Source organism: Cariama cristata, unplaced genomic scaffold (assembly GCF_000690535.1).
Source record: "Cariama cristata isolate BGI_N322 unplaced genomic scaffold, ASM69053v1 scaffold5935, whole genome shotgun sequence".
NCBI classification, from domain to species: domain Eukaryota; kingdom Metazoa; phylum Chordata; class Aves; order Cariamiformes; family Cariamidae; genus Cariama; species Cariama cristata.
In genome coordinates, this window is record NW_009619211.1 from 80,539 (window position 1) to 95,381 (window position 14,843).

General features: G+C 43.5%; 1 protein-coding gene across 2 annotated transcripts; it reads left to right on the top strand.

Annotated features, from left to right (window-relative positions):
- The first annotated feature begins 2,612 nt into the window (after positions 1-2,612).
- On the top strand, positions 2,613-13,973 carry LOC104162430 (3 beta-hydroxysteroid dehydrogenase/Delta 5-->4-isomerase-like). Of its 2 annotated transcripts, none has more exons than XM_009701145.1 (4): positions 2,613-2,654; positions 2,989-3,211; positions 8,886-9,050; positions 12,998-13,973. In XM_009701145.1, exons 2-4 carry the CDS (start codon positions 3,058-3,060, stop codon positions 13,810-13,812), a joined length of 1,134 nt encoding a protein of 377 aa, XP_009699447.1. In that variant the 5' UTR covers positions 2,613-2,654; positions 2,989-3,057; the 3' UTR covers positions 13,813-13,973. The 2 variants fall into 2 exon arrangements, with proteins under 2 accessions (XP_009699447.1, XP_009699448.1); XM_009701146.1 differs by lacking the exon at positions 2,613-2,654 and adding an exon at positions 2,712-2,740 and having other exon boundaries at positions 12,998-13,910.
- The last annotated feature ends 870 nt before the right edge of the window (positions 13,974-14,843 follow it).

The window sequence follows — 14,843 nt, forward strand, 5'->3', positions numbered from 1 at the left end:
TTCTGGACAAAAAGATCTATTCTCCTCTTCTTACTCTTGGATAGCTTCTTTTGCCTGATTGCACAATTGCATCATCCTCTGTAAAAGTATATTTATCCTACCTAAGGCTTCCATGCTCTGCAATGTTATTGCATTTATTTATTCCAGTACCATGATACAGTTTGTTCTGAATGCTGCTCGGAATTTTCCCTTCACTATTTCTCTCCTACTGTTGTCATCTCCACAAGATGCCCTCAGTCCTTTTTTCTCCTCGTGACAAGACTAAGAAAATGTGTTCTCCTAACACCAGCCAGCCATTGCCCCAAAGTATCTTTGTCACAGTAAGCACCAACAAAACCAGAGGATCAACACAGTTCCTGGACCAGCAGACTAGAGACATGGCTGTGATGGGACATAGCGGACTGCACATATACTAAGCTATCCACTTAGTCCCTGTACAGCAATTCTCCAACACAAGTCAAAATTCACAAGCTCTGATTTTCTAAAATGATACTCTTAGACATGCAGCCTATTCTACAGCAAAATACCAGATTTTGAAGGCCTCATTTTATGATAAAGTCAAGGAAAAGAAGACAACATAGTTAAAAAATGACTACGCCTTGACACAGAATGCAGAGTTGGTAAACTTTTTAGATGCTGCTGAATGATGTTTTAGTCTGCAAATCCCAGACCCGTGCAATAGCTCTGAATTTCTTCAAGTTGTTCCTAGTGGTCAGGGGTCTGGTGGGCTCTGGCCTCGTTGCTCATTGACACTGTTCTGGGGTGTACAGCCCATTCCAGCATCTGCCTCCATGTCCTTCAGGGAACACCAGAGCCAGTCGTCTTTGCAGCACAGAGGAGCTGTCATGCCACCCAGCAACGTCAAGAAGAAACAGAAGGTGAAAATGTTGTCTTCAGGCGAGACTGCAGGAAGCACCAGCAGGTCTGTGCTTGAATTGAGCAAACCGCTGCTGTCTGATCCCTGACGTCCACAAGTGGCAGTTCAAATGAAAGCTGCTGTGTAGCGATGTATAAAAATCACTCAAACTAAGTGAAGCATTTGGCCCAGTAGTACCTAAGAGGACAAAAGCACAGCAACAATAAATCTTCCTATAGTTCCCTATGCAGCACTCATACTCTCATATAAAGCGCTACCTCTGCTAAACTTGGTCATCCTAATAGGCAAAGTTGGTGTAGGAGAGTTTTGTATCCTAAGAGGTTATGTTGTGTTGTTTGTTTATATAATGCCTCTTTAAGGCATTTTATTTCCTTTCTAACAGTAAAAAGGAAGAACACCGGTTGCAGCAGCAGGCTTTGGTCAGTTATTTTTCCTTGCAAAATGCATGCACCACACAAAAATTAATTTGCAGCAGCTTCTGATAAGAACATACAACGTCAAGGTCCTGCTTGAGAGAAGCCAAGGAGAGAAGCACTGATAACAATTTTTTTAAAGCCTTGTTGGGGTAAGGGAAGGATTTTCAAGGATGATGTGATTGAAACAGTTGCCAAAATTTTGTCATCTGTGTCAGCTAGAAACTTTCTCCTCCAATAGAAATGATTTTGCTTTCCTCCTGGCACTTGCAGGCCCAGTTTGCTCTAAAAAAGTAACAACGTGGGGGTGCTGCTTTTATAGCTTTTCTCCAGGGCTCTCTTTAATGAGTGAACAAAATTCACAACAATAAAAAAGGGAGTTTAGGAGTTAGTCCTACAAATGCAAGCAAAGCATTTTGAGAGATCCATTCCAGCTGTGCCTGAAATGAGTGATCCCCCTTCCAGTGATTTCAGCGTAATTAGTTGTGTTGCTGCCCTTCTTTGTAACTTCCTTCTCGCTTAAGGCGGCTACCTATTTATCTTCCTTCAGCAGGGACAGACATCTCAGCCTATCTCTGTATGAGAGAAAGAGAAAACACAGCTCCAGTCAGTGTGTCCTGACAGTACACAAGTACCCGGGAGGGCAGTGCAGGTATTAGGAGCTTCAGGCTGACGCCTAAGCCCTGCTCCGGTCTCATCCTGGAAAAGAGTTTTGCTAGAACTGGAGTGAAACCCTAGGGAGAAACACCTGGGCATTTCCCCTGTATTTTGGAGATGTAAAAAGTAATGACACAGTTCACTGCAAAGGCACAAACAGCCACAGCCTTACTTTAACTAGGTACTCTCACACCAGACATTTCAGAGGTGAATCTTTTTCTCCTGCAGCTTTAATTTAAATTTAATGGTACATTAGACCATTTCATCACTTCAAATACCTCGAGCATACCGAACAAAAACAAAAATCCCAGAGGTTAGTTTTCGATCTTGCACAAAGAGAGTGAGAAACTCATGATATAATGGAGGAGCCCAGTACCCAAAAAAACCCTACAGCAGTACAGTCCACTTCCCAAACCATTATAAACAGCTACTCCTGCTATTTACATTTAATTTTAATGCTTTCTACCTTCATATTTGCACTGTATTACACAAGCAAGCCCAGCTACAGAGAATTATCGGCATGAGGGTTTACTCTCCAAGTATTTAGGCACACAGGACCACACCTAGGCTCAGACCTCGCCGCATCCAGAGCCTTCCTCTTGTGGGCGAGGGGGTGGAAGCACCACATTCGTTTGCAGCAGAGGAGGCACGCGAGAGGGAGGGGAAGCAAAATGACTGACGTGGTGCTCTGCGGTATATAAATACAGGCAAATCTCCCCCACAGCCTTTTGAATACTAGAGAGGTGGAACCAAGGATTGAGGCAGACTTTTGTGGGGTTTGTTTGGCATTGAAGTTGATTTTGAGCATTCTCAGATTTGTTAATTTCTTTAGTTTGTAATAGTTTGTAAAGAGTTTTTTCTTTGCATGGAAAAATGCGTAGGCTACTTCTGAATAAGAATAGCTAGCAAAAGTAAGATACACTTTAAAAATTGTTGTTTAATGCAGAGGTTAGAGCTTGTTTTCCAGTAGTGTCTCCTTCTGGTAACATCCTTTGATTTGTAAAGACTCCAGAGGTTGATGTCGTGTGTTCATTTTCTCAGGCAGGAGGTGAACCGATCGGTCTAAGCTCAAGAGACAGCCAGTTCATCACCGAGGAGCAACCCAGAGCAATGTCCCTGGCTGGGCTAAGCTGTCTGGTGACAGGAGCAGGAGGATTTCTTGGCCAGAGAATTGTCCGCTTGCTGTTGGAAGAAGAGGAGGCGCTGGCTGAGATCCGACTGCTGGACAAAGCCTTCAGCAATGAAGCACTTGGGAGATTTGGAAGTAAGTATTAGCTCGTGAGGACTATGTGTTGCAGGTATATGTACTGTTGTCTCATGTGGATGGCTTGGAATTCTTTACCTCTCATCCAAACCAGCTTTGCAGACAGAGGTTTTATTTCAAGGAAGTCTTGGTTTATCCTTCCCTCTCCTTCCAGCACAGAAATCAGATGTAAAACATAAAAGCAAGAGTTTTCTTTGCCAGACCCTGGGGCTTCTCTAGATTGGAAGAGACACCTATATACTGTTCATGCAGTAAACAGGCTATCTTCAACCTGACTTCTACTACAGCAAAACCCACAGAGTAAAATTGGTGCAAAAATCTCATACTTCTGCTTGTGGGGAAGGAAAACGCAAGCATTGCTATACCGGGGGGGCAGCAGTGTAACCCAGAGCATACTGTCCTGGGCTCTGATGGGCTAGGTTAGAAGGCAGTGGCAAAGTTGTGAGTGCAAGTGCTAATGGTTTTCTTCAACTTGTGATTAGTTTGGTTAATAGTGATCTTCTGGCTGAGATCTGTGATGAGGAATCTTAAAAAATTTTTTGTTGGTATTATTAATATTATATCACAGTTGCCCGGAGAGCAGAACAAAGGCTTGTGCAATTTGCACCAGGTTTATGGTGCACTGTTACTATTCTTTGATGACACTTAAACGCTTTATAGAAAGATTGTGGCTCTTTAGTGAATAGTTAGAGAGGACCCATTTACAGGGTCCTCTTGGACAGGGCAAATTTAAACAGGACCCATTTGCAAAGGGCAAGTCAGGACTCTGGCTTCTTGAATGGACTGGAGATACCACAAATGAGTGATATGCCCCGTGTCAGAAATGGTCTGCGGCAGGGAAAGCAGCTCAGAGTATGATATTTTAAATGTTCCATTTCCTGGGATCCTGAGCACATCTGTAAAAAGGCACGTAGGAACCTAAATTAAATTAAGTTCTTAAGTCCCTATATCATATTTACTTGCCAATGCTTTCCTCCATCACGTCTTAACCTCAAGATTGTTCTTCCTCTATACAGGCAACTATATGGGAACCCTTATTGAATATCCCCATACGATTTGCTAAAGAGCCACAATCTTTCCATAAAGCATTTAAGTGTCATTGAAGAATATTAACAGTGCACTGTAAATCTGGTGCAAATTGCACAAGCCTTCAGGATGGTTTTATACAACTCGAACTTCCTCCTCGTTAAATGTCATTCAGCATTTCACTCAGGGTTTGCTAGATGCCCTTGAGCCTTGGAGCAGCCCTTCCTGCTCGGATTTCCAGGCAGCTCCCACAGCAGCTGCAGCAGAGGCTGAAGCACCTGCAGCAGCAGGAGCCTGTGTGGTTTAGCACCGATGCAGCAGGGCAGCAACAGAAGCATCTGTGCTGCTTTGGGCCAGGAGAGCTTTGTGGGGATAATGGAGCTTCCTGGGGAGTAGAAACGACTGTTTATGTAGGCAGACTTGGATTGGCAGCAGCACAGGTTTTGCTGTACTTTTTTTCTTAATAGGAAAGCTCTGTGCCCTCTTTCCTTATCCTCCCTCCTCCCTCCACTGAACACTGCCCAGACACTCCCTCTCCTATTCTTGCACCATCCCTGCTGCCTGTCTGACCAGCACAGGAAGAAGGGAAAAGTCAGTTATCAGAGCCTTTTTTTCCCCACAAACAGGTAGTAGGGACAACAGGCCGGCATTTCAGATGTGTTTGAATGGCCTTGAGCCCCTGCACTTTGACTGGCAGTTCTTCTGTCTGTATCAGCCTCTATAGCTACATCTCTTCAAGTGTCCCACCAGTACCTGTGCTCAGGACTACCTGAAATATTTTCCTGCCATTCCCTTTCAAGCCCTTCTCTAGCACAGTGACTCCTATTCCAAATGCAGGGCTGCTGCAAAAACTGTGGGGCTGGAGTCTTCTGACTTGCATTATTTTTACTGCAGGGACTTTTACTTGCTAGCGTAAGTTGTTTGGATTTCTTGAACAGCCAGGAGCAGAGCTGAGTGGTTTTCTTTCTCACTAAGCTCTTGAGCACCTTTTACTTGCAATATCTTTGCAGATATTGCAAAGTATCTGGGCTGTGGGTAGTAAGACAGAGGAGTATGTGCAAGTTACAGCTCTTTGTGCCAGGAGATGCTCAGGGACGCTCCTCTTTTGTCCAAACAACTCTCGTGCTGAGACCTTGACCATCGCACTCAGTCTGCGTAAAACAGTGGCATTTGTGGTCTTCCACAGCCCTAGGGAGTCCAGGATGATCCAGTCAATGTCAAGTGCTGTGAGCTGGAGTCTACCCAGTTACACTGTGTGGTTGAGAATGAATGTCACGTTGAACATGGTAGTTTGCTGCCTTGGGTTTCCTACCTCCCATCTCCGTTTCAAATTTATCTTTCTGCCTTTCCTGTGTTTCCACTTATGGAATTCTTTTTTTGTTCACTATTGCACTGCCACTTCTGGAAAAGTTGGAAACTCCTAGATTGCTCTCAAGAGGATTTCTCACTATTTCAAAGCATTGACTCCCTCTTATCTCATCCCTCTGTACATCTCCTCCCTCTCCTCCTCAACACTCACTTCATATCAGTTTTCAGAGACAGACATTTATAGATTGTCTGATGCTTCAACATTGAGTGGTTTTGCACTGCTAACCCAGTACTGCTCCAAAGTAGAAGGGAAGGAGAAGGAGAAGAAATGTTTTGTTTTGTTTTGTTTTTTTTCCCCCAGGACTGCTCTGGGAAAGTTCCTCCTGGCTGTTTGCTCAATGTTGCAGACATTCATTTGCCTTTATCACTGCATTCCAAACAGAAAGGCAGAGTAGCAACAGAACATCCTAGTAGCTAAAATGGGAACAGAATAAACATTTCAGCTTCCTTGGGCCAAAGAAGCCAATAAATTGCTTTACCCTTTACAAATGAAAATAAGATGCAATTTTAAATTTTCTCCTATGAATGTACAAAGTAGACCATTTTAATGAACCATCCAGTTAACCAGGAAAGTGGAGATCTCTCATGAGGAGTGCCTTTCCCCACCATCTACGCCACAGCTGTTAGGACCTCTATAAAAGAGCACTAAGAAATTCAAGCTAAGTCCCACAGTCGTTGTTTGCTTGAACTTTAAACAACACATAGAAAAGAGAAAGACAGTTTAGGGCAAATAGTCTGACTGGATTGCTAAGTCAGACACTGCTCACAACAGGACACTGAATTTTATTGAGTAATCCTTGCATTTCCAAGCAACAACTATGCCATAGCAAGCAGGGAGCATTGCTTACAGCTCAGAGGACACAGAAACCATTGGTGAAGTAGAAGCAGCTTTCCCAGTGGGTAGGTACTTTCTCATAACCACTGTATGCAAAAATGGAGAGCTGAGTTGAATTTATTCTTTTCCTGCCCCTTCCACCTGACACACACATGCTTTCTTGGTGCCTGGGCAATGGTTTGTGCAGATGGAAATCAAATTTCTCTCTGTTGTCCATCTCAAACTGAAATCATGGTCTGTCAGTCATTTCTTCTTTCCTCTCTCTACTTCCAAGCTCACATATAGCTTTCCTCTTCCCTCAGAGCAAAACCAGATCTGTCTGCTGATTCCTGACATCTAGTTGACGCTGGTAAAGTGAACAAGCCCCATATTGTACTGACCATGGCAACTTCTGCTGGCTAAAGTGGAATGGAGGAGCAGCTTTCCTGCCTCATATCACACACACAACTTAAATTGCAATCCCAAACAAGGCACAAAGCTACACAGCAGCTTTCTAGTGACTGATACCAACTATCCCTGTGATCAGCTTTAAAAGGAATGAGTTTCTTTTGTATTTTTTCCTGAAAGCTTTGATTTGCATGTGTAAAAACTTCCATTTTTCCTAACTCCTGCCCAGGCACAGTGACCACTCTGAAGGGGCCACATATCAGAATTTACATTGTGAAAACCATGTATGTCAATCCATCAAATTATTGCAACTCCACAAAGCCTTATTCGTGGAGAACATCAGCCTTAGGGCTGTACAAAGAGTAACGTTTATTAGAGCAAATCTAACTGCCAGGTGCTTAACAAAAAGCCTAGCCCCATAATCTGACACTTTTCCATCCATACAAGTAGGGGTCAGTGTAAACCTTCTGGAAACGGAGCCCTAGGAAATGAATGCACTCTGTAAAATAAAAAAGCATAAGAAAGCATGTGGCAGTGACTGTGCTGGGAGGGCAGTAACTCTAGATTTAGTAAGAGCTTGGTAAATGTTTCATAAATTTCACACCTCAGACCAACTGACTGTGATGAAAAAAACAGACACTGTTGCATCAGAATAATTGTTAAACTACTACAGGATTACATTCTAGCATGCTACAGAGATAATGAGATAAAACCATTTTAAAACATAGTCCCACTCAGTTCCAGATCCCAGCAGCTGCCTCTCTTAATGTTTCTCCATTAAAGATATGGGATGAAATACTGCCTGCTTTGGAGCTGGTAACAAAGCACTAGGATACATGAGATTTCAGTTATGGCTGAGGCTAAAAGCTGTATAAATTAATCACGTTCTTATCTTATCTAAAATGGGCATTTGATTATGCTGGAAGAAGACAGAGGATCTGTCTGTGCTGCAGAGTCTCTTCCCAGCAGCTGTTCCCGGGGAGTCCTCCAGCGCAGCCACAGCAGAAGCTCACAAGAAGACTTGCTGTAATGACACCACCTCCTTAAAAGCTGTAGGTCATGCTGAGAAAGTCCTCTCCTCTCCCATGGCATAGCTGCAGCCAGGCCAGCAGACTTCGCAGGAGAGCAGCATTACCTTGGACTAGAAATTTCTCCAGGCAATCACCCTGTGCTGGCTCAGTTTTGTTAGTATAGTTCTGGGCTGTATAAAGGATGCTTCTGCCGCGCAAAATTCAGGGCAAGGACGGCTCTGAGACCTAGAGCTCCACCAGGGTCACACTTATCAGCTGCCTGGGAGGGAGAGGGCTTAAAGAGCAGGAGTTAAAGCAAGTCAGGGCTGAGGTAGCTCAGGAGAGCAGCCTTGAGAGTTCAGATTTGGACCAAAAAGATGCGCATGCTAAAAATGACCTCACAGCACAGACACTGAAATGGAGACAGAGCTGGAGTTAGCTGAGGCACAGTAAGTCCTGGCTGAGGTACATAAAAAAAGATGTGTCAGAATTGTAAGTAATGTATTAGATGAGCTGCAATATGTGTAAGGTCAAGGGGCGGAAAATAGCTGTGAACACAGCTCTGTGCACACATGCTGTGGGTGGAGAAAGATCATTCATCACCTTGCAGACAGGAGCACGCAGTGCCTGGCTGTTCGGTATACTTGGGTTAACACTATCACCAGGACATGCATAGCTAAAGCTACTCCCCCTGTGAGCTTTAAAATAGTCACACTTGAAGGAAGCTTCAGGCCCTTGCTAGCAGTGGGAAAGATTTCTCTTTGAAAAAATACTACAAAAACCCAGAAAGAACCATATTAAATATTGGCTCAAAAAATATGATAGGTAATGCATCATTGACTTCTATAGCACTGTAAATAGCACTTGACAATACAGCCATTGGAAAACACTTTCTCTTTTGACAGCCTTAAAATATGGCTCCTGTGCCTGGGTGGTCAGCACCTCCCAGGCACAGCGTCAGCTTCCACCCAGCCCTTCACCAGTCCTTTCAGTGCTCTTCTTAGGATGCCTGTAAGGTCTTTTGCTTTGTTTTCTGCTGCCCTTGCAGAGTTCCAGGGTAAGACTAAGGTGAAAATCCTGGAAGGGGACATCCGAGATGTGACGTTCCTGCACCGTGCCTGTCAGGGGGTCTCCCTCGTCATCCATACAGCTTCCATCATTGACACCTTGGGCCTCATAGAGAAGCAGCTGCTCTGGGAAGTCAATGTAACAGGTGAGTGGGTGAAGCACCTTTCTCAAACCCGTGTCTGCTACGTGGTGATCACCATCTGCTCAGGAAAGAGAGCACCTGACCAATTTTTTTGAACCAGATTAACTAGGTTGTTCTGCATCTTGCACATCCACACCTGTGAGTGCAAAGCATGCACACGTGCAGCCCAATGCAGCTGTGGCCCTCTCCACACCCAGTGTGTGCCAGTCTTCTACTGTAGGGCACTGCAGGATCATTCACTCTTGTCAGCACTCACATATGCCCATCCTGAGATCTGCACAGGCTCTGCCTCCAGTGAGGATAGCCATTATCCCATGCTTTGTGGGCATTTCTGGAAGCAAGTTACCTCTGAAATTCCAGCGCGCATCTGAGAAATGGGGTTTTATTCTCTCTGCCCATGTAGCATCCCTATCTGTGTACATTTTTCAATTTTTACAATCACTGCAGGTTTTGGCTGCAATTACAGCAAACTTGCATCACTAACATCCTAGACCCTGCGGCTCTCTGCTTCCTGTTCTTTTTCTTCCTCCTCTTCTCCTTGTGCTCCCATTTGCCATTATGTCTGTGTGTGCATGAATGCAGTTCAGAGGAGCAGGTGCTCTCCCACTTTCAGCTTATCGTTAAAAATCCCCCAACAAACTCAAGGCTATGGGAAGGAGGGGTTTCAGTGACTTCTCAGTCAGTGATGGACTCTCCCTTTCTACTAAGGAGCCCCTGTTCTTCATGAAAACATCAGATGAAGGGAGAAGGTTTTGGCTTGGGAATGCCCTGAGTGGCATCAGCTGCCAGAAAATTTAAATATATTTCCTGAAAGAACAACTTTATCCCCCTCCCTGTGATCCCAAAACCCTCTATGCCTGTCAGAGAACTGGTACTGCCTAACCTGCATGCACATTGACCTCCCATGCTGTGTTGCTTCAGCTCCTTGCTGAAGATTTGGAGATGTTCTTATTTACATGAATAGTTTTCCTAGCTCTTTGTTCCTCTCTGCCACAGATACAGGGCTTCTTCATGGAAAAATAAGGAACATACCTCTACAGGCACCACTTTTACAAATAGTGGCTACTCACCCACGTTCAGTGCAAGAGAGTGTTCTTTGTAGTCAAGTTGTCTCTTATATGTGCCTTAAAAACCGTGGGATGGCATTTTGGTTGTTTTAGCCTGGCTCATTGCCTGTACATTCAGCTTCCAGACCCTTTCATTTCTGTTCAGTCAAAGCCACAAATTGTCAGTGACCACAAATTAGAGCCCAGAGGGGCAGCTTCTTAGGTCTCTGCCAGGAGAGAAGAGCAGAAAGGCAAGTTTCTGTAAACCTGTACATTGGGTAGTATGAAAAATAAATACATAGGTGTGGTAGTTCAGAAAGAGGATTTGTAAAGCTCTCTCTTTATGACCATACTCCTGCTACAATCTGTTTTTCACAGCAGAATGTGTTGCCTAAACCTATGGAGGAAAAAGTACAACACAACAAAAACCCAAACAAATATTAAAATGTCCCAAAAGAAGAAAGCTCTCTAGCTCTGAGCTGGAGTCAGAGCTAGAGAGTTTATTTAAGTCTGTCCCGTTATTCCTTTTGGCAGGTTTAGACTTAAGCACAAAGTATCTATGTTTTCATAAATCTTACAGACTCCTCCCCAACAGAGTCTGCCTGTGGGTGAAAAAAGCCTACTGGGCCAGTGAGTAGCCTACTGGGCCACTGATAACATTTGGTAGAATGAAAGCACACACCAGTCCTGCTCCCAGAGCAAACTGACCCTAAGGTCAGTCAGTAAATACTGCTGTCCTCTTCCCTATTTCCCTCTGTTTCCATTCTGATGCTCTTCTGGCTTTCTGACCAGTCAAGACACTGCTATGTGCTTCATACACTTGCAGGATGAAAGTTTTATTTCTCCTAAAACCCAGAATTTTTATAATACAAATGTGTCAAGGAGTCAGATGTGGACGTTCACAAACCAGAACAGAAGCAAGTTAAATTTGCCATGATACAGGGGGTTCCTCTGTCGCACATGCCACACAATGCCTCAGTGCAAAAATATCTTTTTAGAAAGCGAAGGGAAGCAAATTTTTAGGATGAAGAGAATTGAGAAAATAATTAAATATAATCCAAACAAAAGTACCCTCTGTGAATCAGATCCTCAGCCAGAAGGGCTTCGTGTGCAAGCAAAACTTGGAGGCCTGCTCCATGGAAGATTTACTTTATTACATGCTATGTGAAAGATGCTCGAATTCCCATTACTGTAAGAACCTTTTATTTTTTACATACAACTTTGACTTGCAAATAAACCACATTTTACTTGGATAAAATTGATCTTGAATGGATACCAACTGTCAAGATAATTTTATGTTTGCTTTTTTTAAAACTTCTTATCTCATTTGATTTTATCTAGCCCTTCTGCACTTTATTACTTTCCCTCACTTTCTAAACAGCATTGATGGCAGGAATTAAGCTATTAATTTTTAAAATAATGTATTTTATTAATTAATTAATGTTCCAGATGACCCTGGCTTGTGTGCCACCTAAACATAATGAGTTGCATGAACTTTTCATGTGAATTTATTCCTGGCTGTGTAACTTTTTTTTCTTTGCACTTCTTCTATGTTTCTTAAAGCCTCATCCAGATTTATTTTCCATTTGTTTCAACTTCTCTCTTTTTCTTGTTCAAGTTTGAAAAAAGGAGTTTTGGTGTCCTAACAATATTGAGCTCAATAATTCTTCCATTTTTCACTCATTAATGGCTCCATATTTTGCTGCTGGTCCTCTGAACCTCTTTTATTCGTTATATTCTCTTTAGCCATGCTAGCCTGCTCTGCATTGTGCTACCTTTTGTTGTTGTCACAGACTTGTTAGATCATTTATGTGCCTCGCTGCTAGTGTTTGATTTTATCCCCTAGATTTTAGGCCACATCCTTCTAACATTATATTAGTCATTTTGGTTTAATGTTCCTTTGCCAGAGACATTTTCGAATGTCTTTCAGCTGTATATTCTGTTCCAAAGTCACTGGCCCTTTCACACATGACTTCCCTTATTACACCATGCACAACAAATAAGGCAATTTTTGCCTCAAAGCTCAGAAGAAAAAGAGTCTACCTGCAATTACAACAACACAACTTATTAAAGTATTTATTTCCCCCTTGAATGTGCTTTCCTAGCTTAACCCTCTTGGCTATTTGAAAGACCTTGAACTTGCCAGTTTACGTCTGCTCCCCTTGATGAAAGCATTATGATAGGATTTTAAAAGTAAGAAATCCTGTATTACTGCAAGTAAAAGACAGAATATGCTGAAAAAGAAGGCATACATACACAAGCGTCACTTTGGTCACTGCACTTTACTCTATGATCTTTGACTACACGGTATTGTGCATTGTTCTGGCACAAGAGCCTTCTCTTCAAGCCCTCCTTTGAAGCCAATTGAATAGTGGATAGACTTCCACTGGGTGAAGCTGATTTTGGAGCAAACCTTCAGGTCCCACATTAATTCTGTCCCTGCTTAGCAAACCACCCAAGAGCATCCTCAAGCCTGGAAAACAGGGGCTTCAGCATGCAGGATGGATGGTACCAAACGATAGGGGCAGCTTATGAAGGTTCTCTGTCTTAAGCCAAGTCAATCCAAGCAACAGGCACAAGCCCCTGAATCTGTGGTCAGTATCCAGGTTAACCTAAGCAAGAGCAAAATTTGACTCTTGGCATTAAAAAAACCCATAACATACAATTAAGACCAAGTGTTCGTCCTTGTTTAACTCCAGCAGGTGCACTGATACCACTTAAATACAGATTCAGAGCAGGTTCAGTTTCATTGAATATGCTGCCCAGTTCAGGATAGGAATCTTCCAGCTGCAGAGAGAGGAGATCTGGCCATGCTCAGGCCAGAGACGCTGTTTCTGATCTAAAAAGCACACTTTTTTCCTACTTGGGGAGCTCTAGACTGACTTGCATGTTTCTCTTTTGAAGGTACTCAGCTACTGCTGGAGGCATGTGTCCGCTGTAATGTCCAGCACTTCATATATACCAGTACCATAGAAGTGACAGGACCAAACTGCAAAGGTGACCCAATTTTCAATGGTGATGAAGATACAGTTTATGAGAGTATATCCAAATTTCCTTATGCCCAGAGTAAGAGACTGGCAGAGGATTCTGTGCTGAAAGCAGATGGCCAGGTGCTAAAGGATGGTGGCATGCTGATGACTTGTGCCCTGAGATCCATGTACATTTTTGGAGAAGGATGCCCATTTCTTCAAGGTCATCTGGATAAGTGTCTGTTGAACAAAAATGTCTACCTGCGCTTCTCCAGGAAGGAGGCTTTGGTGAACCCCGTGTACGTGGGGAACATCGCCTGGGCACACGTGCAGGCAGCCAAAGCCCTGCAAGTCCCACAGAAAGCCAAGCACATCAGGGGGCAGTTCTACTACATCTCAGATGACACTCCTCATATGAGCTACGCAGATCTAAATTATGAGCTGACCAGGGACCTAGGGTTTGGAATCGAGCCCCAGCTCCCCATGCCTCTGACAATGTTGTATTATTTCTCACTGCTTCTGGAGATCGTGAGCTTCTTGCTCCGGCCCTTTGTCAGATACATCCCCCCCACCAACCGTCACCTGGTCACTCTACTGAACACCCCGTTCACCTTCTCTTATAGAAAAGCACAGAAAGATTTTGGCTACATGCCCCGCTACACATGGGAAGAGGCCAAGCGGTGCACTGGTCAGTGGATTGCCTCTATGGTCCCACAGAGAAGGGAGTACTTGAAAAGCAAGGCTGCCTAAGTCTTAAGAGGAGCTGAGACCTGGCTAAACAAGTAGGGCCTTGAGCCAGAGGAGAGCTGGGTGAACAGCAGCAGCAGATAATTACAAAGCATTTAAATGAAGACCTTGTGTAAAAGGCCCCTCATCCCTCCAACCCAGAATAAATAAAAGTGAAATGTTCATTTGTTTGTTGAGTACAGGCTGATGAGGGTAACTTTACTGTATAGTCCACATCCGCTTCTACATCGTGTGTGGCACAAAGACATTATTTTAGCATGACTCCACACAGTCCATGGTGTGAACACATCAGCTCTTCTTTTCACTCCACGCCACTTTTAAGGCTTTTGTAAAGCACAATTCAACCTAGAACTATGATTACACTTTAGAAAGATGTACTACTCAGCTATACCCTATTCACTCAGCTCTTGCCAGCCTTACCAAACACGCAGCAGGTAGAAGCCACTTGACTGCAGAAGCTGTTACAAATCTTGCTCATTTTTTCAAGAGCGTTGTCCAGTTTCACATGCCATTCACTCAACAGTCAAACTTGAGAGCAAATTTGGGCACTGTAAGCATTATGAGGCCAAAAGTACAAAGTAAGTGCAACACAGTTTTAGTTAGGATGGTGTGTGGAGAGAGAGAAGGGGGAAGATTCTCATTTTCATAGTTACCAATTTTGCAATAAATCTGATGGCTGCCCAAAAGAACAGCAGCTTCAACAAGATGAAAAAGAGAAAAATATTGCAGGACAGCCTTGGTCACTGAAGGTTTTCCAATGCAGAGTCAAGACATTTGTGAACACTGAGGAAAAATAAACAGTGCTGGAAAAAATCATGCTATCTCCAGGTTTCAGCTAGGAACAAAGGCTAACCTTAGCTGATAGATACATATGTGCTGTCCCTGTGCTTTTCTGATGGCCATACAAGCTTCTGCAGAATGTGTAACTTGATTTTTGGGCCAAAAATGTAGAACTTGTGTGAATAAATAGATGTGATTCAGTGTTTGCTTCTTAAATATACAGCTCACTTGCTGAAAACAGCTCCAGGATGGTG

Excerpts from the sequence above, each read along its gene's own strand:
- LOC104162430 (XM_009701145.1), top strand. The coding sequence starts at position 3,058 with ATGTCCCTGGCTGGGCTAAGCTGTCTGGTGACAGGAGCAGGAGGATTT. Across the intron at positions 3,212-8,885 it reads AGCACTTGGGAGATTTGGAA|AGTTCCAGGGTAAGACTAAG; the intron begins GTAAGTATTAGC and ends CTGCCCTTGCAG. Across the intron at positions 9,051-12,997 it reads CTGGGAAGTCAATGTAACAG|GTACTCAGCTACTGCTGGAG; the intron begins GTGAGTGGGTGA and ends TCTCTTTTGAAG.